Here is a 22632-nt window from a genome sequence, read left to right as displayed (position 1 = left end):
ACGACTTTCCTTTATGGCTACTATTATATCATATGCATAATTGTATGAATAAGGTATATTTTTTTCACGCTGTGCCAATATAACTTTGTTGTTTTTGAGATTGTGTTAAATATTTGCGAAAATTGTTTGTGAGCCTAGATGGCTCAACACATGAAAGTATATGTATAGTATATTAAGTAAATATAATATTCTATATAAGGTGGGATAGTGGAAGCAATGTTAAAATTGAAAGTAGCTGATTGGTTTTTATCTATAATGTAGGAACATGAACAGATCAGAAACGCCTTTTTTAAAATCGAGGGACTTGAATAGTCGAACTGTTGTGAATGAATTTGGATATACCGAAAATTTGCAAATTTAATGAAAAGACAGCTTATCTGATGACTGTATGCAAAGATACGCTCTCAGTGCAATCGTAGAAGCATGTAGTTATAAAAATATTGATGGCTAAAAGTGATCACGAATGAATCCATCGTGTAGAAAAAGTATTGAAAAACTAGGATATGCACTGGTTACGGCGTGATTAATTTCGTGATTAAATGTAGACTGCCACGATAATTTTTATTGTTCCGGGTTACTCCCGCCACTGTTTATATAAGAATTCAACTTGATAGTTGGGTGGCACTTTATTTTTATTCATACGATCAGTTTTCTCGCAAACTGAACGTAATAAAAGCGCTTGTTCTTGAGAGTTGAGCATAGCATTAGGGTAGAGGGTGGACACAAACCCAAAGTTTTTTTCTAATAGAGTATACAAGAAAGTTGACTAGTTTTAGTACGGTATAGAGATTGTTATTACCATTATACGACTAGACAATAAGAGCTTTAATTAGGTATCAAATTTCTATTGAGAATATATCATTGGTACGAGCCGATCATGTGGTGTTGGTAAACGTGTTTTTATTCCATGTGGTATGTTGACAATTGCTGAATGATGAGTGGACAGAAAAAGCTTTGAAATTTGACTTGAAGAAATATTGTTAGTAATTTTGTTATTACGACATTGGCCTGCTCTACGTATGAGACGATGAATAATTCGCATCTACAATATTGGAACAATGAAATGGTCGATGATAACGAAAAGCCGCAGAATATTGCATATATGATGACTTCGATGCGCATTTTAGAAGTTCGTCGTTTGAGATACATCACCAAGGAGGAGGTTCTTCAGTATTGGTTGAGCACAAGTGATAATGAGATTGGAATTATATTGTTACGGAATATTGTTAAATGGTTGACAAAAATATATTGTTAAACGAAACGTTTGTTAAGTTTGAGTTACTCTAGCTCATACGATGTAAGTGAGACGTGCACCAGTAATAGGACTATGTCAAGCATTAACAAAAGTGAATGGGAAAAAATATGTTCAATTGTTAGTGAATCGCTGCGACGATCATTAAAGGATTGAATTACGACTACTAAGGTCTCTGTCTGACACACAGCTGATTCATTTGTGAAATTAAAGCATTTTAATTCCGAATGACTTCTAATGAGATAAGGGCTGATTATTTGAATGATTCAGTCTTCCGTGTTGGTCTAGTCCTGTCGACTATGCACTTCTTTATCCCTCAAGGCTCGATGACGTCGGGAATGAGTAATGCAGACCAATGCCGAGATAAGAGGGTTGTGACTCGACAGTGACGGAATGATTGAGACAAACTCCTTTGTATTTTTGGCAAAAATTTGACGATTCTGGAAAGTGCTCGAATAACTTATTTGATGCGCTATTCCGACGTAGTTTTGCGAGCGAAATCGAATGAGCACGGTCCCAATGGGCTGCGAGCATCGGATCAAAAGTTACAGCTGAAAAACCAAAGATTCGTTTCTGTACTCTCTGCACTGCTCTTCTTTCCTTCGTAAATCCGCTCCCGTTCGTCCTACGACCTTTTCGCAGCGTTTTCTGCAATCCTGAGGGTTCGATTACTCCAAACAGGGCCACACGAATCGATTCTGAGACGAAAAATTTTTCAGCCCAAAAAAAGGAAGGCTAACCCCTTTGTATTTTTAGCAAAAATTTGACGATTCTGGAACCTGCTCGAATAACTTATTTGATGCGCTATTCCGACGTAGTTTTGCGAGCGAAATCGAATGAGCACGGTCCCAATGGGCTGCGAGCATCGGATCAAAAGTTACAGCTGAAAGACCAAAGATTCGTTTCTGTACTTTCTGCACTGCTCTTCTTTCCTTCGTAAATCCGCTCCCGTTCGTCCTACGACCTTTTCGCAGCGTTTTCTGCAATCCTGAGGGTCCAATTACTCCAAACAGGGCCACACGAATCGATTCTGAGACGTAAAATTTTTTAGCCAAAAAAAAAGGAAGGCTAACCCCTTTGTATTTTTGGCAAAAATTTGAAGATTCTGAAAAGTGCTCAAATAAATTATTTGATGCGCTATTCCGACGTAGTTTTGCGAGCGAAATCGAATGAGCACGGTCCCAATGGGCTGCGAGCATCGGATCAGAAGTTACAGCTGAAAAACCAAAGATTCGTTTCTGTACTTTCTGCACTGCTCTTCTTTCCTTCGTAAATCCGCTCCCGTTCGTCCTACGACCTTTTCGCAGCGTTTTCTGCAATCCTGAGGGTTCCATTATTCCAAACAGGGCCACACGAATCGATTCTGAGACGCAAAATTTTTTAGCCATAAAAAAAGTAAGGCTAACCCCTTTGGATTTTTAGCAAAAATTTGACGATTCTGGAAACTGCTCGAATAAATTATTTGACGCGCTATTCCGACGTAATTTTGCGAGCGAAATCGAATGAGCACGGTCCCAATGGGCTGCGAGCATCGGATCAAAAGTTACAGCTGAAAGACCAAAGATTCGTTTCTGTACTTTCTGCACTGCTCTTCTTTCCTTCGTAAATCCGCTCCCGTTCGTCCTACGACCTTTTCGCAGCGTTTTCTGCAATCCTGAGGGTCCAACGTGGGCCAAACAGGGCCACACGAATCGATTCTGAGACGCAAAATTTTTTAGCCGAAAAAAAAGGAAGGCTAACCCCTTTGTATTTTTGGCAAAAATTTGAAGATTCTGGAAAGTGCTCGAATAAATTATTTGATGCGCTATTCCGACGTAGTTTTGCGAGCGAAATCGAATGAGCACGGTCCCAATGGGCTGCGAGCATCGGATCAGAAGTTACAGCTGAAAAACCAAAGATTCGTTTCTGTACTTTCTGCACTGCTCTTCTTTCCTTCGTAAATCCGCTCCCGTTCGTCCTACGACCTTTTCGCAGCGTTTTCTGCAATCCTGAGGGTCCAATTACTTCAAACAGGGCCACACGAATCGATTCTGAGACGCAAAATTTTTTAGCCAAAAAAAAAGTAAGGCTAACCCCTTTGTATTTTTAGCAAAACTTTGACGATTCTGTAAACTGCTCGAATAAATTATTTGATGCGCTATTCCGACGTAATTTTGCGAGCGAAATCGAATGAGCACGGTCCCAATGGGCTGCGAGCATCGGATCAAAAGTTACAGCTGCAAAACCAAAGATTCGTTTCTGTACTTTCTGCACTGCTCTTCTTTCCTTCGTAAATCCGCTCCCGTTCATCCTACGACCTTTTCGCAGCGTTTTCTGCAATCCTGAGGGTTCGATTACTCCAAACAGGGCCACACGAATCGATTCTGAGACGAAAAATTTTTTGGCCAAAAAAAAAGTAAGGCTAACCCCTTTGTATTTTTGGCAAAAATTTGAAGATTCTGGGAAGTGCTCGAATAAATTATTTGATGCGCTATTCCGACGTAGTTTTGCGAGCGAAATCGAATGAGCACGGTCCCAATGGGCTGCGAGCATCGGATCAAAAGTTACAGCTGAAAGACCAAAGATTCGTTTCTGTACTTTCTGCACTGCTCTTCTTTCCTTCGTAAATCCGCTCCCGTTCGTCCTACGACCTTTTCGCAGCGTTTTCTGCAATCCTGAGGGTTCGATTACTCCAAACAGGGCCACACGAATCGATTCTGAGACGAAAAATTTTTTGGCCAAAAAAAAAGTAAGGCTAACCCCTTTGTATTTTTGGCAAAAATTTGAAGATTCTGGGAAGTGCTCGAATAAATTATTTGATGCGCTATTCCGACGTAGTTTTGCGAGCGAAATCGAATGAGCACGGTCCCAATGGGCTGCGAGCATCGGATCAAAAGTTACAGCTGAAAAACCAAAGATTCGTTTCTGTACTCTCTGCACTGCTCTTCTTTCCTTCGTAAATCCGCTCCCGTTCGTCCTACGACCTTTTCGCAGCGTTTTCTGCAATCCTGAGGGTTCCATTATTCCAAACAGGGCCACACGAATCGATTCTGAGACGAAAAATTTTTTGGCCAAAAAAAAAGTAAGGCTAACCCCTTTGTATTTTTGGCAAAAATTTGAAGATTCTGGGAAGTGCTCGAATAAATTATTTGATGCGCTATTCCGACGTAGTTTTGCGAGCGAAATCGAATGAGCACGGTCCCAATGGGCTGCGAGCATCGGATCAAAAGTTACAGCTGAAAAACCAAAGATTCGTTTCTGTACTCTCTGCACTGCTCTTCTTTCCTTCGTAAATCCGCTCCCGTTCGTCCTAAGACCTTTTCGCAGCGTTTTCTGCAATCCTGAGGGTTACATTATTCCAAACAGGGCCACACGAATCGATTCTGAGACGAAAAATTTTTTGGCCAAAAAAAAAGTAAGGCTAACCCCTTTGTATTTTTGGCAAAAATTTGGCGATTCCGGAAACTGCTCGAATAAATTATTTGACGCGCTATTCCGACGTAATTTTGCGAGCGAAATCGAATGAGCACGGTCCCAATGGGCTGCGAGCATCGGATCAAAAGTTACAGCTGAAAAACCAAAGATTCGTTTCTGTACTTTCTGCACTGCTCTTCTTTCCTTCGTAAATCCGCTCCCGTTCGTCCTACGACCTTTTCGCAGCGTTTTCTGCAATCCTGAGGGTTCGATTACTCCAAACAGGGCCACACGAATCGATTCTGAGACGAAAAATTTTTCAGCCCAAAAAAAGGAAGGCTAACCCCTTTGTATTTTTAGCAAAAATTTGACGATTCTGGAAACTGCTCGAATAACTTATTTGATGCGCTATTCCGACGTAGTTTTGCGAGCGAAATCGAATGAGCACGGTCCCAATGGGCTGCGAGCATCGGATCAAAAGTTACAGCTGAAAAACCAAAGATTCGTTTCTGTACTCTCTGCACTGCTCTTCTTTCCTTCGTAAATCCGCTCCCGTTCGTCCTACGACCTTTTCGCAGCGTTTTCTGCAATCCTGAGGGTCCAATTACTCCAAACAGGGCCACACGAATCGATTCTGAGAGGCAACATTTTTTAGCCAAAAAAAAAGGAAGGCTAACCCCTTTGTATTTTTGGCAAAAATTTGACGATTCTGGAAAGTGCTCGAATAAATTATTTGTTGCGCTATTCCGACGTAATTTTGCGAGCGAAATCGAATGAGCACGGTCCCAATGGGCTGCGAGCATCGGATCAAAAGTTACAGCTGAAAAACCAAAGATTCGTTTCTGTACTTTCTGCACTGCTCTTCTTTCCTTAGTAAATCCGCTCCCGTTCGTCCTACGACCTTTTCACTACGTTTTGTGCATTCCGGAGGGTCCAACTATTCCAAGCACAGCCATGCGAATCGATTTTCAGACGTAAGATTTTGTCACGCAAATCAAAGGTCAGGCTCACCCCTATCAATCTGTCTTAAAATTTCGATGATTCTGAAAATCGCCGAAAATCATTCTTTCAGGCTTTATCTCGACGTAAGCGGAGTTCGATCAGGCGGCAAGCAACGCATCCAGAGTTACAGCCAAGAAACGAATGATTGTTCATGTTATTTATCTGCTGTCCGTTCTGCTCTGGAATAGATCCTTCGTCGCAGTATGTCAACTTCATATAGCGAGGGGGATCAGGAGCTTTAGATCACATAGCGCCAATGTTTGTCTACTTCATGCTAATCATTACTAACCAGAGATGAAGGAGAACGTAGACAATTAACGATGAATAGAACATCATTTTAATAAAAATATCATTCAATATACACATACAAGATATAATAATACATGATATATCCTCATAATCTTCTGAATTAACGACTAAATCACAATTCTTCCGGACCGTTGTATAGGAGACAACATCTAGTGGAATCACTCATTCAATATTATCGTTCACACCTATCGCGACAATACGTCGATATTCATTCATCCATCCTTGTTGTACAATGGTAGTTAAATCATTGCAACATCATCGAACAACAATAGTAGAATAACGCGAATCAAGAAAAAATTTGTTCAAACGACGTAATATACATGATGTAACATAGTTTCACGCAAACGTGATACATGAGGCCGCGACTATATCCCCTTACTACACATAGATCCTCATATCATATGACCGTAATCAGTAAAACGAAAAGAAATATTCATATAAATGACATACTTAGCAATAATTTGTCGATTACTGTTTATTATCGTAGCGTTTCAACCTGTATTTATAACGCTTTATTCTTTTTCAATCCTCTTCAATTTGTTCTGTACATCAAAAAATAATCACATAGGTCAACAGTCACAGTATATTACGCCATTTGTAAAAGAAAAAAGTTAAACGTATCTTAGAAAGCTAGGGGGTTAATAATAAGATCGCATATTTTGTTTGATTTCCATTAGAACGGATAAATGAAAAAAAAAGAATCGAATAGCTAGGGACTTTTTTTTGGTCAACTATCCAATAAAATTTTCTGACGTTCGTGATCGCGAACCATTGTCAATGTTGATGCATATTGTAATTACATAATCATTAAAAAAAAATTCATATTTCCTACTTTCGTCGTATATCTAAATACAATGTCATACACGGTCTGCATGGAACTATCACGTTACTAAGTATTACAGTATCAATATATACAACAAGTAATTTAAAATAAGAGAAACTAGCAGACAACTGACAGAAATATTTGTCTGTGATTTTGTGTGTTTTATTTATTTTTTTTTTCTCATCAAGGAACAAAACCGGAAAAGTTAAATCCTGCATTTTGGTCGTGAACCAAGTCAGTCGCATCGCCTCGCAATCTTTTCAATCATTGTACCAGGCACAAAACTAGCAATTCTCTTGAAACTTCAATTTCTCTAGTCCTGTCAACTGTCATTAAATGAGTATGAGATCGACGACTAAGATCCAACTTTTGCTTATTCGTTCGTTCAACATATAGTAGTGGTAATAAAAAAAAAGGCACGTTTCTTAATTAATAATACACCTAGATTGTGTCATCTCCGGAGGTATCGCGATTAGCATTCCGATCGCAAATTTCCGTAACGTCTAATAACGCGAGTCAACGAAACCAGTACGAAAATAAAAGATCAGAAACTGCCTGCCAAATTGCGATACGAGAGTAAAAAATCTCAGAGACCTAATCGTCCGTATCGATTGAAAATCGTGATCGCAACGGTTGATTGCCTCTTGATCGATTAATTAATTAATTCGTGAAGTGTCTTAGTTACAAACATGAACATCAACACTATACCTATACATGCCGCAAATAACTGCGGTACCTATTAATCGCGAATAATGGCGAGACGATTGTTGCGTGAATAACGCTACAGTATTATTTATAAGCTACTGACGCCTTTGAGCTCCTCTATATGCGCCTGACCAGTTTTCTCTTGATCCTGAAACCGGAAGTCACAGCAAAGGGAGAAATGGTCGCTGGGATATTGGTAGGACGGCACGCGACCTTCGCCGATGTCATCGGATGTTGGAAACTGGAGAACGGCGTTCACCACGAAGGCGTCTTTGTTGTAAAATACGTAATCGATGGTGTGACAGACTTCGCCCTCGTCTCGGACCTTCCACGTCGTGTAGGGTGGCTCTCTGTCCATCGAAGGGACATCCTTGTTGGGTGAAAAATCTGCAAGTCGATCTGCACGTTGACAAATTGGCACAAAAATAGCAAAACGGTACAAGGTATGGCGAGTACAACTACAAAAAGTAAAAAACAAAAAACCGAGACCAAGTGGAACGCGAACAGGAAGTCCGGAATGAGAGGAGGAACTGAAGCGAATGATCTCACGCCTGTTTATACCCAGAAGTCTTTCGTGTTCAGTTGCGACTACTTGGAACTTTCACCGTGTAACGTATAATGTGTACAAGTGACCGTGCATTGATAAAGGAGAAATTTACGTGTATACATGTAATGAACAAGTTTCTGCCGGACATTGGTCTTCAATTTTACGTTTTCATCGTAACTCACGTACAAGATATTGAAAATAACTCATGTAAAAATCTCATGACATGAGAGATGAGGGTAAGCCGACAAAGTTTTCAAAGCTTTGGAAATTTGTTACAAATTTGAAAAACTTCAATCCGATCAAAGTGTCTTAATTCTGATGAATATTAACAGATCAAAACGTGTCTAGATTCTTCAGACTCGATCATTGCTTTCTTCTGCAGTACAAACTTCTGGGCATATATTTGATACGTCGAGTGTTTCGAATCCAAAGTCGAAAACGAGTTGGAGAGATCGTTTAGAAAAAAACTCGTCTAATTTCAGCGATGAACGAAACGCGAGTTTGAAAATCATTAGGAAAAATATAACGAGAATGAATTGTCAATAGGATGAATATTGCAGCATGTTTAAATCGTTCACGGGTGTTTGAGCTTTGTTTAGAAAAGTTCGATTAGAAACGTTCAGCGTCAACTTTCGCGGCAATGTTCGGGCAAACGTTTAAATTAGCATCTATTTACGAAGATTGTTCGAGAGCTGGGTACGGAAAGCCCAACTCGTAAACGAAGTAAACATTGTTCGACGACGATTGATCGCACCTGCATAAGCGCTTCCTAAATTAAGTCCCGGATATCCCAAGACTGTCCTGTAGATCGGTTCCGTCGGTTCCGCGTTGAAATCTCCACAAAGAATAACGGGCCTTCCTTCCGCGCTGGAATGGACGAAATCGAGGAGGTCCTTGCCCTGTTCGTTCCTGAGGGTCGATAAGAGGGCGCCTTTTCTGGCTTTGAGATGAGTACCGGCTACCAAAAACTCCCTGCCGGTTTCCCGGACCCTGAGAACGGCGACTACGGCGACTTGGTTACTCTGGACTCGCCAGACCTCCAGCACCCTGGTGTCGGACTTGACAAAGTCGAACTTTTCGCGTCTGTAGAAAAGCGCGCATCCGTCAGGCCCGTTGTTGCCGTCGAGGTAAAGGCAGGGCGAATCCGGTTTCGGGAAGAAGGTGCCGGTGTATCCTTGGGTCTCCAGGCAGGCCTTCAGGAAGTTGAAGTGGTCCACCTCCTGGAGGCAGATTACATCCGGTGCGTATTCCAGGATCTCCTGGACGATCTGATATCGCCTGTTTCCCCATTCCAGAGCGTCCTCCGGACAACAGACGAAACTGTCGTTTGTTGTTCCCAGTGCTGTTGAACATCGAATGATTACATCTTTATTGTTAATAGGAAGTACACGTGGACTGTCACATGTGAAGCCAAGAAGTTGACGACACACAAATGCAGCTGGAAAGCCGCGATTTTTACTAACGGATCGACTTACATTGCGACAATACGTTCCACTGGAATACTCGTATCTTGTTTGGGCTCTTCAACGGCTGCACGCAAGCTGAAAGGACATTAATTAATTAATCGTCGATCGATGTAGACGGAATTGAAAATCTTTGATTGGAAGAAACACGATTGCAGTGTAGTTTATTGAACGGGAAGCGTAAGTAGAAACGTACCGATAAGTCTGAATACGGAAACAAGAATGTGAAATAATCGATGATCAATTAAATTTGTAAGGTGAGATAATATTATCAATAACTGAAAGGTTTTGGAATAATTTTGGAATATGATGAATATACATTAGGATGCTTCAGGAAAAAACATAATCCACGATTTTCCACGATTTTTTTCTGGAACACCCTAATGTACATACGTCATTTTTCCCCTTCGGGAAATTAAAAATACACAGACTGCACAGTTATACTAACTTTTTTTAACAGCATTGATTTGTAGCATTTTAAAATCGTCCGCAGTATTGACGCCGACATCTTTGATCGCGCCTTTGAAATGTCGTCTCAAAAGTGGCTGAACGCCTTCGCATCGACACCGATCGAGCATTTCCGAGCGAGTCATTCTAGCCGGTAGATTAATGTCCGAGTCCTGGGCATCCTCGTTTAGAATTTTAGGCGACGACGTGAAACTCCCCATCCTGAAAATTTTTAATGGAAAAAACATGTTAGGAATATAATCTCACTACCAATCGCTATGTCGTAAAATAAAATTACCCAACGGATAACTATTTCTACTTTTCTTTTTTCTCTTACTGGTTTTCGAACAACGTCGATCATTAAGAATAATCTTGAATTATGTCGCAACGCGTTTCAGGGGGTCGTTTAGTTAAAATACTGTTTTTCTAAAGGTTTTGTTTCACTATTTTTTAAGACAAATCATTCAACTAAAATTTCTCATAATTTTCACATCACATTTGTTGACATTTAAACAAACTTTGTGCATTTTTTTGACGGTAAAGTAGTGCGTATAACTTAATGTATATTGCGCGATACGAAAGATAGGAACGTATGAAAAAAAAAATTGTAGTCAAGATATCTCAAAAAGCATCTTCTTACGTCATCTTTATTATTAAATACCTATACCTATCGCCTAAACTAGAATAATTACGATTGCTTTGGTAGTTCTTCTTTTACGAGCTAAGCAAACGTGAAAGAAATGCAAATTACGATTTTTTTTTTGTCAAACAAAAACTACCAAAGCAATCGTTGCTTCTTGAGATATCATGTCTACACTATGTTTCACCTGCGTTTCTATCGAGCCAGTAAACGTTAGGTTATACTCACTATTTCGTCTCCAAAAAAATTCACAAAGTTTGTTTAAACATCAATAAATACAATGTAAAAATTATGAAAAATTTAATTTCAATAATTCGTATTTAAAAACATACCCAAAAAAACGTTTAAACGAACAGCCTTTGCACTCTAGACGACCCCCTCAACTTCCTTGTGTAACGATACATTATCTGACTTAATGCGTACTGCGTGTGTCATATTATGTATACCAAACTTTCTAAACACTACGGTTACTGCTGCCTTATTACTTATACACACATATATATATATTATATACACACACTCATCGATTATTATCGGTCAGATATCGACAAGCCCGAAATTCGAAAGTATACTTTAAGCAAGTTTCCGACTAAGCAAGCAATAAATAAATGCAGCGGATAGTTTCCCGTATATTCTTAACACCGTGTCGCTGAGAAGTTGTAGGTAATCCGGTTTTGTCTTACTTATTGCGTAAGACCTACGGACTTTTAAATGCGGAGTTCCTCGTCTCTGCGCAACCTTCCAAAGGTTTTATGCACAGTACCGCGCGCGTATTACGGAACGGCATTTAAATTCCTGACCTGTCCTCAGGATTCGATTTCCTGCAGATCGCCGGTGCGCCTTACCGATATTCGCATTATGCCTACCTGTCGTATATTTAACCGGTTTTGCTTTCTTTGCACGCAAACATCGTCGTGGATCGGCTACTTCCTTGTCGCATCGCGATCAACGTTGCGACCCAGTCACTGTATCATCGCTTCCGGCTCGTAAGACGCGATCGGTAACGATTGAAAAATAAGAAGATAAAAAATGAAAAAAAATAAAAAAAAAACACCCGAAATACCAGCTTCGGAGAATGATTTATCGAATCGAAACATAACCTGTTCTGTTCAACAATTCCGCCGCTCCTTTCCATTTCAATAACATCAACAAATTCATACGATCTGCCAAGTTGAGGTTCTTCGTTCATCAACGTCCTTTAATGTCGATCGCTTGCTTCTTAATATGATTGAGATTACGATGCAACAGTTATGAATAATAAACGTAAGCGGATGTGTTTGTCTTGAACGTTGCAATCGATGATTTTGTAATCGTTGATTTAAAAATGTTCCACTTGTTTTACAAATTTCTTACACACTTCAAGTCTCACAAATAATGGATTCCTGCATTCTTTAATGATTACGATTAGTCAAGCGGACGTTTCAGATCAGATATTTGAACTCGTGTTTCGAAAGAAAATATCAAACTTCAGTGTTAAGGTGTATTTGAATTTTTAATATCTCAAAAATCGTGTGAAAAAAGTATCCACGTTCTTGGCATATGCTTATCGAGTAATTACGTCACTGTTCTCGACTTGCAAGCTCGAATGCAACTCATGATTTTCCGTTTTTCACTGTTTTATAAACAGACTCGTAATGACGGTGAAAGTCACGTGCAAAATGGAAGAAAAAATATTCGCGTCAACAAGCGAATCAGAAATCGCAACCTAACAATGCGAGTATAATTATTGTCAAGAAAAAAACACGGAGAAATGTTTCAACAGCCAGTCGACAAACGTATAACATGTTTAAGAAAGATGCTAACAACAAGTCGTAATTAAATATCTTTTCGTTACTTTAATTACGAGGGGATCGAACATTGAAAATTTGACTGAATTGTACATTTCTAAGCTACGATAATTTTAGAAAAATTCGAGAGAATCAAATACTAAAATTCTAAAGAAAAATTTGTGCATCAATTTTTCATTTAACACCGCTTCAAAATCGCGAAAATAAATCTATTAGAATATTTAACGATTTCAAAGTGTTTCGAAATAAAAATATGGAATATCCATTTTATTACGTGAATATTTGACAACACCTCGACCTGCGACAATATTACATTGGGTGTCAAGGAGGCAAACTCGGTCTTTTCGAGCGTAAATTTGCAAGACGAGTCGTAGATGAGCCGAAGACGAATATCGCAAATAAGCGATCCGAAAGAACCGTCGCTTCCTGGTCGCATAAGATTCTTGATATAACAATAGTATGTTATGCGTTTTTCACGAAGCGCGAAATCGAGGTTAGAGTCGCGTGATGTCAGATTTGTTCGCAACAGCGCATGCGCGCAGTGCGGAAAAGACCACTTTCAACTCCTGGGACTTAAAAGCGGTATTTTCAGTACTCCGCGCATGCGCATTCGCAGACTCACTCGACCGTTATAGAAACGGATACTTTGTGTACGGAGAACACGCGTGGAAAAACGCGTAAAACATGCTCGCGTTACGTAAAATATAAATTCTCGACTCACCGCCGATCCGAGGACAGACCGAAGTGAAAAAACTAGCTTCGGATCAGACGAGCTTTAATCGAGCCGTGCGAGACGGGCTTTAAGCCGTGGCCGTGGCTGGCACAGGATGACCTAGAGTCACCGTGGCTCTGGCAACGCGACAAGGTCGTTGTAGTTCAATGTCATACGGAAGGAAATCTCGTTAAGCAAGCCCTAGCGAGACGCATGCACTGCAGCCGATTGGCCGTGCCTATTTTAAGTCCACTTGTCGTCTTTACAGATGCTGCTTTCCAATCCAAACGCTAAAGACGACACGGCGTTGAATATATATATATACATATATATATATATATACATATGTGTGGAAATTGTGTTATACACCTGATGCGTGTTTACGATAACGAGAATAGGAATAATTGCGTATAATGGGTGTGCGTATAGACACGAGAGATTTCCTGGCACCGACAGAAATCGGATCTAGGTTACTCGGAGGAAAACACCTTGCGATAAACAAAACAACGCTTACGCGGTTCAAGTTTCCATCGTCCGGCTCAAAAAGCTCTCCGATGTACGAACAAAGCTTTGGGATTAATGTCAAGTTTTCTCAACTCTCAAATTATTACAAGTTGATCGTAATGAGGTTCCTGAATCGTACGAAAAAAGAAATCTTGGCCATGAAAATTTTCATGAAAATATTCTATTTGCAGGAGCATCCCTTAGTGAGCACTATATTTTTTGGAGCCAAAGATCAAGAGATATCTTCTTGGGTATTGAAATTGAACGAAGGATGAATTCCGAAGTTTTACACGTGCCTCAAGTCATTTTACAGGTTTCCTAGACAATTTATTTAAATTAAAATAAGTGTAATAACTGTCAATAAAAAATTTCGTCTTACAATATATTCAACTTTAATCGTTAAACGTTCAAGAATAGCTATGAAAAATAATTTACAAAAGACTACCGGCTTTTTATATCACGTGTGTTTATTATTAAAACGCAAAGATGCGGATAAATTGTTTATAGGGGTATAAAATAAGATGTTTGTAAACATACTAATTGCGAGTAGGTATACTTGTACACATGATGACGAGACGTTGTAAAATTAGAAATTAATCATGTAAAAACTGGCAGCGTGACGCAGGATTTTCACTTTAGGAAAATTTTGTCAGTCGAATGTCAGAATTTACTTTCATTACAAAACTGTCTGAATGCTTGGACAATCGCGTATTTCTACAGGTTTCAGAATACACAATAACATTCATTGACCGTTTACTGAAGTAGCTGTTTAGCAATTGAGATTAAGGTCGTGTCAATCGCGGTTCGTTTTGCTTAGCATTTTCTAGAAAATAAGGAAGTCTTCTGTTGTAACGGCTTCGAGTGTGGTGTTAAAATTTCCGAAAAAATAAAACTCGGGATTCGTGTAGAATTTACCAAGAGAATTGTGCCGCCGGCAATCATTAAGCTGAACCGATGCAGCCGTACAGGAATTTGGTGAAAACCGTTAAACCTCTCGATAAGTACAAATAGCCTGGACTGAATGCTTCTAGAGAGACAAAATTATAAGTGGAAGTAAACCTGAACACGATTTAATCCTTATCATAATCCTTTACCGAGTCGTGAATTACCTGTTTCCTGAAAGGCTTTCTAATTTAACCTTGTGAAACTTTCATCTGTGAATAGTTAATCCCATGTTTGATTGGTGCACGATAATAAATGCTACGACACTATTGAAACTCGGTGATTAATTTTGTTAAAACGAAAAACTAAAACTTGATATAATAATTAGGTATTTTAGAATCGAGTCTCCTCGTTATTGAATTCTCGTATATCATTAAGTGTATAACGTTATTTTATCAGTCAAAATGACTGTTCACAGTTTCTTTTAGTTTCCAACAGATGATCGTTGAAAGATATTATTTTTCTATACGTAATACAAGTTATTCATAAGGTATTCATAAAAATCCGTTTCTCGACTGAAAACCTTTGCAGGCAATGCCCTGTGATCATTTTACCAATCAAAAAAACTAGTAATCCACCACAACCAGTTACAGATACGAGTATCAAGAGTCGATTTACTAAACAGATATCAGATACGTATGCAAAACAACCACAGTATCGAACACGTTTAAATCGCACCGATTCCGCTCTCAAGTTCACGGATTCAAACTTACAAATTGGCCAGTCGTCACGTGAGTAGCAAATAGAGCATTTTCGCAGTAGTTTGGGGTAAAAAAAATAGGCCAAGTTCACCTGTTGCGACACGTTTTCACGATTTAAATATCTCAACGTCACGTATGCACGTACAACAGGTAAATATAAGTATACCCGCGACCTGCGATAACGCGATAAACGTGAAGTTGGCTGAGATAATTAGATAAAGATTATCTGATAAAACAGTTGAACGACACGCACACCGTGTTGTTACCTGAAACGGACGAGGACTGTCCTGAGATATCTCATGTAAAATACGTGGGCGGGCGTCTATCTGCACTCAATAAACGAGCCGAACAAACTCGGCGTTGAAATTCAGGTTCCACGGTAAATAAAACTGCACGCGTGACGCTTACGAACGTTGCGGTAAATAAACTCTTGTGAAATTAATCTCACGCACGCGAAAACCCGTCAAACACGAATATCCGACAGGTAGCAAGCCGTCCGCCGTCGGCTACCAGCTTCGGATACTTCCGAAACCTCCGTCAAACGCGTTTCTGGCTCTGAGGCAACTCGCTCTGCGCAGGCGCAAACGCAACCGCAGACACAGGATGACGCGAGTGACGTCACAGCGGCACGCCGACCGCGCGAAACGTCACGAGAAACAAAAGCGGTGAGGTTTTGTAGGAAATTACCGACGTGCAGAGGTCTTATCTCGTTGGATTTTTACCGAACGAATATTTGTCAGCAAAGCAATTAGATCATTTCTACGTTTGCTCGTTATAAAGAACCCGATGCGTGGTGATGAAAAATTTGTTGAATCTGTTTCAGACAAAAATACGATGTGGACACTCAATTGAACTAGAATTTGACATCGATCTAACACTATTTGATGATGCGTTGTGACCAATTCGGCGCGAACATTTTCTGTAGCATACTTCACCGGAAAGGATCAGTGTTTTATAAATTTTGAAATCGATTCTTGATAAAAAAAAAAAAAAATTATTTACGCTACCAACTGCAGGAGTCTCCGTTTCTTTCAAATATATTTCTCCTTGAACTAAATGCATCATTTTGTTTACCCTTTCGAATATTCAATAGTCAGCGGTCAAAATAATAACCTGCCGATTTGCATTTTGGCAGGAATGAAGAAATCAGATACCACCGTAGGTGGACATACTATTTTATGTAAACTTGCGGAATTCGGTAAAAGCACATTTTTCACAAAAAAATATATATATATATATTTAAAGACAGAAACATAGAATTCATCTGTAATTGTAAATATTTCTTCGATGTTTTCTCCGGAAATTTTCAATCCACAAAATTCTCTACAAATTTTTTGTCACAATTTCTTTGGTATAGAATAATTTACGTTTCAATAAATCGTCGGCGAAATTAATTAAAAATTACGAAAGCTGTGAGTCGTGCAGTTAATAATAAGTCGGCTTTATTTTTATCGTGCAATTGACTATCCGCGTTACGAGATTTTATTCGGCTGAATTTCTACAATAATGACATTTCGAACGACGACTAATCAAGCCTTCGCCGATAAATATACACTATACACAAGATACCCGCTGCATTAATTTTTTCCAATTAGCTCAAGGTTGATTTCAAAATATCCTACGAGTTGCAGCGTGCTGTCACCAATTGCTTAGAGATGCCTAGTGATGAATATAAGACTCGGACGCGGATTAAGGATGCACGTTGCAAAAAAAGACCGAATGTCGGTGACGGAAAATTAAATCGACTAAGGTTAAGAAAAATATTTTTATTATAATATTTCTCTTACGCAATTAAGTTTGTATAAAATAATATTGCATGGGGAAACAAATTTTGTATTACGATGATAAATAGTGTACAAAATTCCCGAACTTTGTGCAGAAAATTCTTTGTAATCGGTTTGCAGCGAGACGTTGATATTCGTGCGATTCTTTATTCGTCAAGATTGAGAGTTTAAATACCACAATTTTTTTAAATCTAGGTACTATTTTGAAAAATTTAATTTTGAAAATCGAAAGGCAGAATATTTCGAGGGCCTGAGTCCATAGCCTTTTTAGCCTTACGGCTGATTCGAGCCTGGATTATATCTATATCACAGATACGCGAGACTTATCAATCAATCGATAATTTCCATTATCTTCGGATGTAGTAAACCAGATTGTCTGCCGACAATGACAATAGTATTAACGTATACAACATCCTCCTTGATAACAACGTTGTCAATATTAATTAAAAGAAAAAAAAAAGAAGAGAAAAATGAAAAAATACACCACACATACGCACATGTGTATTGATCGATTGATGAAACCCGACAAGTTGAGTACCATTCGAAATGCGGTACTATATATGTATACATACAAAGTCATAAATTTCGAAACCGATGCGGACTTTGCAGCGATACAGTTTTGTTTGTTTTTTTTTTTTTTTTTCTTTTAAACCTTTTTTTTTATCTATCTGCGGAAATATGTAACATTACGTTAATTTCGTCATTCCACCTCTTTTCACAGAGTAAACCGATTCGAGATATGCGGATACGTCACATGGCTGATTAGCGGTAACCCCGAAAAATAAAGAGCAGACGAATATAACAGCGAACTTGTATTACGTTGAATTCCTATCGCCGTGTAATCGCAACCGGTATTTTTTTTTTTTTTATTGTCATTTTTCTAATCAGCCGCCAAATTCGATGACGCGTATATCTTGGAAATTTTCAATCCATCAATTCAGAGTTTCGATCCAATGAGTAATAACAACTGCTGATCGCATCTATTAGAAGAGTAAATTGGTGAATCAGAGGCGTGATACAACTTTCAAATACCACGGATTTTTAACTCGAGTCGAGATAGAGCCGGTTTTATTTTCCGGTCACATCGAGGACTTCAATTATTGTCGCAATAATTGACCCGTTGATTACTCGCGGTTAAAACATACGTTAAAAACTTATTAATATTATGTATCGGTTCAATGCACTCTCTTCAAATCAAAATATCATTCAAATGTTTTTTGATGGTTGATTTTTTTTTTCTTTTTTTTTTTTTTTTAGCGTCAAAAAATTCGATTCAGTATTTTCAACGTATACAGAAACCGATGATTACTGTCCAGACAAACCAGATGATAATGTTTAATGGAAATTTCGAGCGATTTTCATACGAGTTTTCAAGTCAATTATCACACGATACGATATTCAGTTACTGTTAGGATTTGTAATTCTGTAAAAAAAAGAATCAAAAAAAAAAAAAAAAAAACTACCGCATCACAAGTAAAAGAGGATAAGTCTTCGCAAAATTATTTCATGTCAAGTAGTTCCGAGAAAGCTTTGATCAATCATCGCAGTTTTTAAGTTTTTCAGAAATTTTCAACCAAGTTTTCGTAACTTTGACAGTTGAAATCCGTCATCGCCTTGAAAATTCGAAATGGTTAGGCAATAATTTATTCCAAGTCTAAAGAAGCCTAAATTTTTTTTTGCAACTATATATATATATATATATTATATATATATGCAGTCATGTTGATTTACCAAAATTCGCACAAAAAAAAAAACGAAAAAAAAAAAAGATGAACGCGCTGTTACATCCACACTGTTCGCATAAATTACCGATTTAATTTCCTGCCTGTATAATTGAGTTACGACTTTCACACATTGGCAAATAAATTGCAAAATACACTTCCGCAGTATATTAATTTGGCAATATCCGCACGACGCGACGTCAAGTCGAGAAGATTCGCCTCTTCATTATTTTAGAAGATTAAAATTTTCGCGCGCGTCGATATGCGAATAATAAACGAAAGCAACATTCCAAAGGCATAAACCTAAACTTAAATTACAATACACAAAAGTTGAGGAACAATCTTGTCTCCTCGGCATCTCTCTCTCTCTCTCTCTCTCTCTCTCTCTCTCTCTCTCTCTCTCTCTCTCTCTCTCTCTCTCTCTCTCTCTCTCTCTCTCTCTCTCTCTCTCTCTCTCTCTCTCTCTCTCTCTCTCTTTCTCTCTTTCTCTTTCTCTCCGTCTTACCGTTGAATAATGAAATGTTGCAAATGATACGGTTTAAGGCTATCTTCTTTTGCGGTTGACGGCGCGGGCGTAATGGCGAGTGTCTCGTCATTTCGCAGCGTTAGAAACATCATTTGCGAAGACATCGCTGCGCCGCGTCACTTGATATACGATTTTTAACTTTTTCTTTTTTTATACTACCAAGTCAATTTCGCAATCATACAGCGAAATTAGCCAGATTTTAATCCTCCTGTCTCGCTGTAACGCGAGATGTCTAACCGAAGAAATACTTTCAAACTTCTTTACTCTCAAATTGTCGATTACAATTTTATACTCGAACACTCGTCAAAGTGTATCGATCCACATTCAATGTACTTATCAATTATATCAATGCACGGATGAGGATAAAAATTTTTATCCTCAACTTTACACTGGTACACAACTGTCAATTTTATCCTATAACATTAATTTACTTTTTAATCGATCGTAAACAATATTCTTTCTCAACTTTTCAACATTTTTTTTCACACCAATTGCGCTTACACGTTGTAATTATATTCAGACGAAATTATCACTCACTGGAATACACTGAGGATATTTTAATACGTTGTTGTTGTTTTTGTTATTATTATTACTATTATTATTACTATTATCTCACCGATTATTGTAATATTAATTTTTGTTCATCGATACTCATGGAATTCACCGTACGTATGAAATAAAATTAATGAAAATAAAAATCGCCACTTTCATTCGACTCAAATTACGGTAAAGAACGAAATGAGAAATCGATTTTCGAACGATTCCTTCAAACCCCGTTTACGTTAGTTTACAGACTGACTCTTTACACTCTGGGGGCCCGACTCTTATACCGATCTCGAGCTTTGACATCTTCGCTCGCCTTCCCCCTCCAATGATTCGCTCTCTCTCTCTCTTTATTTATTTCTCTTTCACCCGCTCTCTCGTTCTTCCCGTATTCCCCACCGTTTTACAGTGCACAAGTTAGCTTTCTCTGACGAGAAGTCACTCGCAACCTGTTTGCAGTTTTATTATTCATTCTTATTATTTATATTCGTTATCCAGGCACCTGTCGTTCGTCCGAATTTGAATTTTCCGTCGCGATTTTCACACCATTTCAACAGTTGTGAAAATCATTTTACCGTGCCAAATTACCACCGTCATTTATTCGTCGAATTTTCTTCGTATTCGATTCTGCGACAAATTTTCGTCGATTTTAATTCATTCCTTGCATTTGTCGCGTTTCAATTTTTCTTCCGCAATTGCTCGAGCCTTGTTTACTCTTTTTTTACGTCCGTTTTGCACACTCTGCATGTACATGTATACATAATTCAAAAATTAGAAATTGTTCGAACAATTTATATTTCCGCTCCATCGCCGGAATTGTCATTCGCGAATTCGTTTTCAGATGATATGGACAAAAAAAAAAAAAAACCCAAACGAATCGCTTGCGCGGAAAGTCGCGTAAAAGTGAATTTCTTCCCGATTAATAATTCCATTTCAAAACGGCGTCGATTCACTCACAGAGAAAGTTAAAAACCGCGACTGCAATAACGAATTCCTGATGAATTTTTTTCTTCACACACTGCATGTGTGTGAGAAAAAAAAAAAGATAAGAAAAGTTTTCAACGTGTGCGTGTAGAAATTTATTTATTTGTTTATTTTATTTTTTTTTGTCTTTTCTTCTTCACGGAAACGAAAAATGCATAATTTTACAATGGTTGATACACAACTCTCGTATTATAACCGCGCGCATGATATTGTTGTTGTTATTATTATTATTATTATTATTATTATGTATTACTTCAAGGATGGAAAAATACGGTGTGAAAAAGAATTTTTTTTTTTGTTTTTATTCGGTCGGCCGACTGTATTTCAACCATTGGCAAATTGACAGAGACAAACGTAAGATAATCAGGAATAACTTCCAGACTTCCTTGATTTTATTTTTTTTTTTTTTTTACAAACAATGAAAAACAATCACGCGCAGATCATGAATCATTTTCATAATCTTCCAAGAGCTTCTGGATGATGCAATACGTTTAACGCTAAACGAGGATACTGCGGTACGGACACTCGTGACGTGTTGGATAGGAAGGAGAAAAAAAATAAATGAATGAATAAAAAATAAAAAAAATAAAATTAAAAAAAATACGAATTAAAGACGGAGATGAAACGAGACGAAATTTTCTTCAACAATTGTAAGAAAATGAAATACAAGATATTACGGAACGACGAAATGAGTAAAAACGCGAATGTTTGAAATTTGGAAAATTAATTTTTCCGCGCAGATTCGTATTGCGAATAAGTTGAATCGAATAATTAATTAACTTCTAATCCGTACAATGTATAAATTGCACTGCATCGTCGGTGCAACGGTCTATTGGTTAAGGTCAACGGAATTCCTACAAGTCAACCCATCATTTCATATGACCGATTACACGTGGATTGATAGAGAAATCGATGCTCTTGTGTGCGTTCGGCGAACGTTTACTACGACGTAAAATTTTATTGCCAAGGCCCAAGGTGAATGTTACCGTCATGCGCAATGTCTGCGTGACATACAACGCGTGTACTTGTTGCATTGCAACGGTACAATGCATATTTTTTCTTATTAAACGCGATTTAATAGAATAGAATTTGTTCGTCCGTTTACTTCATTTTTTTTTTTTTTTTTTTTATTTTTTTTTTTTTTTTTTTTACGCCACACAGCGTGCAATCTTGATCTTTGCTTTTTACCATTTTCTCGAGATATATGCTGTGTGTAGTCTCGTTATTAAATAATTGTCAAGTATACGAATTAGTGGTAAAATTATCTGACAAATTTTTTAGTACAATTATTCTCACATTCCGGGATGAACGTTGAAAATCGTTCGAAAAGTGTTTCTATGCGCAAGGTAAAAAAACATTTGGACTAAATGTTTGCATTTTGATGTGAACGGATTAAGTGAAAAGTACACGTGATTCGGAAAAAAAAGACGCATCGAAATCTCTACATAATATAAGGAAATTTCAAATTTCTTCGAATACGCCTAATTTGAGAGTAACGATTTGATGTATGAACTGAACGTTTTTAACTGTTTTCCTTTCTTCTATCGCAATTCGCAAATTTTACTGTTATATTTAGTTAACAATGAATTTCTTGTTATGTAAATAATACAAAAAAAAAAAAACGGGCAAGAAAATTATGAATGTAAAATAGGTTCATTGTAGCGTTTCATAATTACTCGAGCACTGAATCATTCACGATGAGAAATCAATTTGGAAACATCGATGTTATTCCCAGTTGTTACGGAACAGGTAATACGAACAATAATTATTTCTCAAAATAACCATGCCGTTACTCGTATTTTTTAATCACCAAAGTTTTTGCGCCGAAAAAGCAACGACGACGGAAA

The 22632-nt window shown here is 38.1% G+C and overlaps 1 protein-coding gene across 5 annotated transcripts in view; it reads right to left on the bottom strand.

The window, feature by feature from the left end:
* Positions 1–5961: 5961 nt before the first annotated feature.
* The window catches only part of LOC124211984 (nocturnin), a 30294-nt gene continuing 13623 nt past the window's right edge, over positions 5962–22632 (bottom strand). For 2 of the 5 annotated variants that reach the window (XM_046611621.2, XM_046611623.2), the window contains exons 2-5: positions 9943–10163; positions 9507–9572; positions 8786–9373; positions 5962–7871 (exon numbers count right to left, since the gene is read on the bottom strand). In XM_046611621.2, the coding sequence (XP_046467577.1) occupies positions 7573–7871; positions 8786–9373; positions 9507–9572; positions 9943–10163 (1174 nt within the window). In that variant the 3' untranslated portion in view covers positions 5962–7572. Of the gene's footprint in view, positions 7872–8785; positions 9374–9506; positions 9573–9942; positions 10164–15480; positions 15743–19237; positions 19851–22632 lie in introns of those variants that run through there. The other 3 variants (XM_046611622.2, XM_046611625.2, XM_046611624.2) reach the window with 3 other exon arrangements.

Source organism: Neodiprion pinetum, chromosome 2 (assembly GCF_021155775.2).
Source record: "Neodiprion pinetum isolate iyNeoPine1 chromosome 2, iyNeoPine1.2, whole genome shotgun sequence".
Classification (NCBI taxonomy): domain Eukaryota; kingdom Metazoa; phylum Arthropoda; class Insecta; order Hymenoptera; family Diprionidae; genus Neodiprion; species Neodiprion pinetum.
This window is presented reverse-complemented; position numbering and strand designations above follow the sequence as displayed.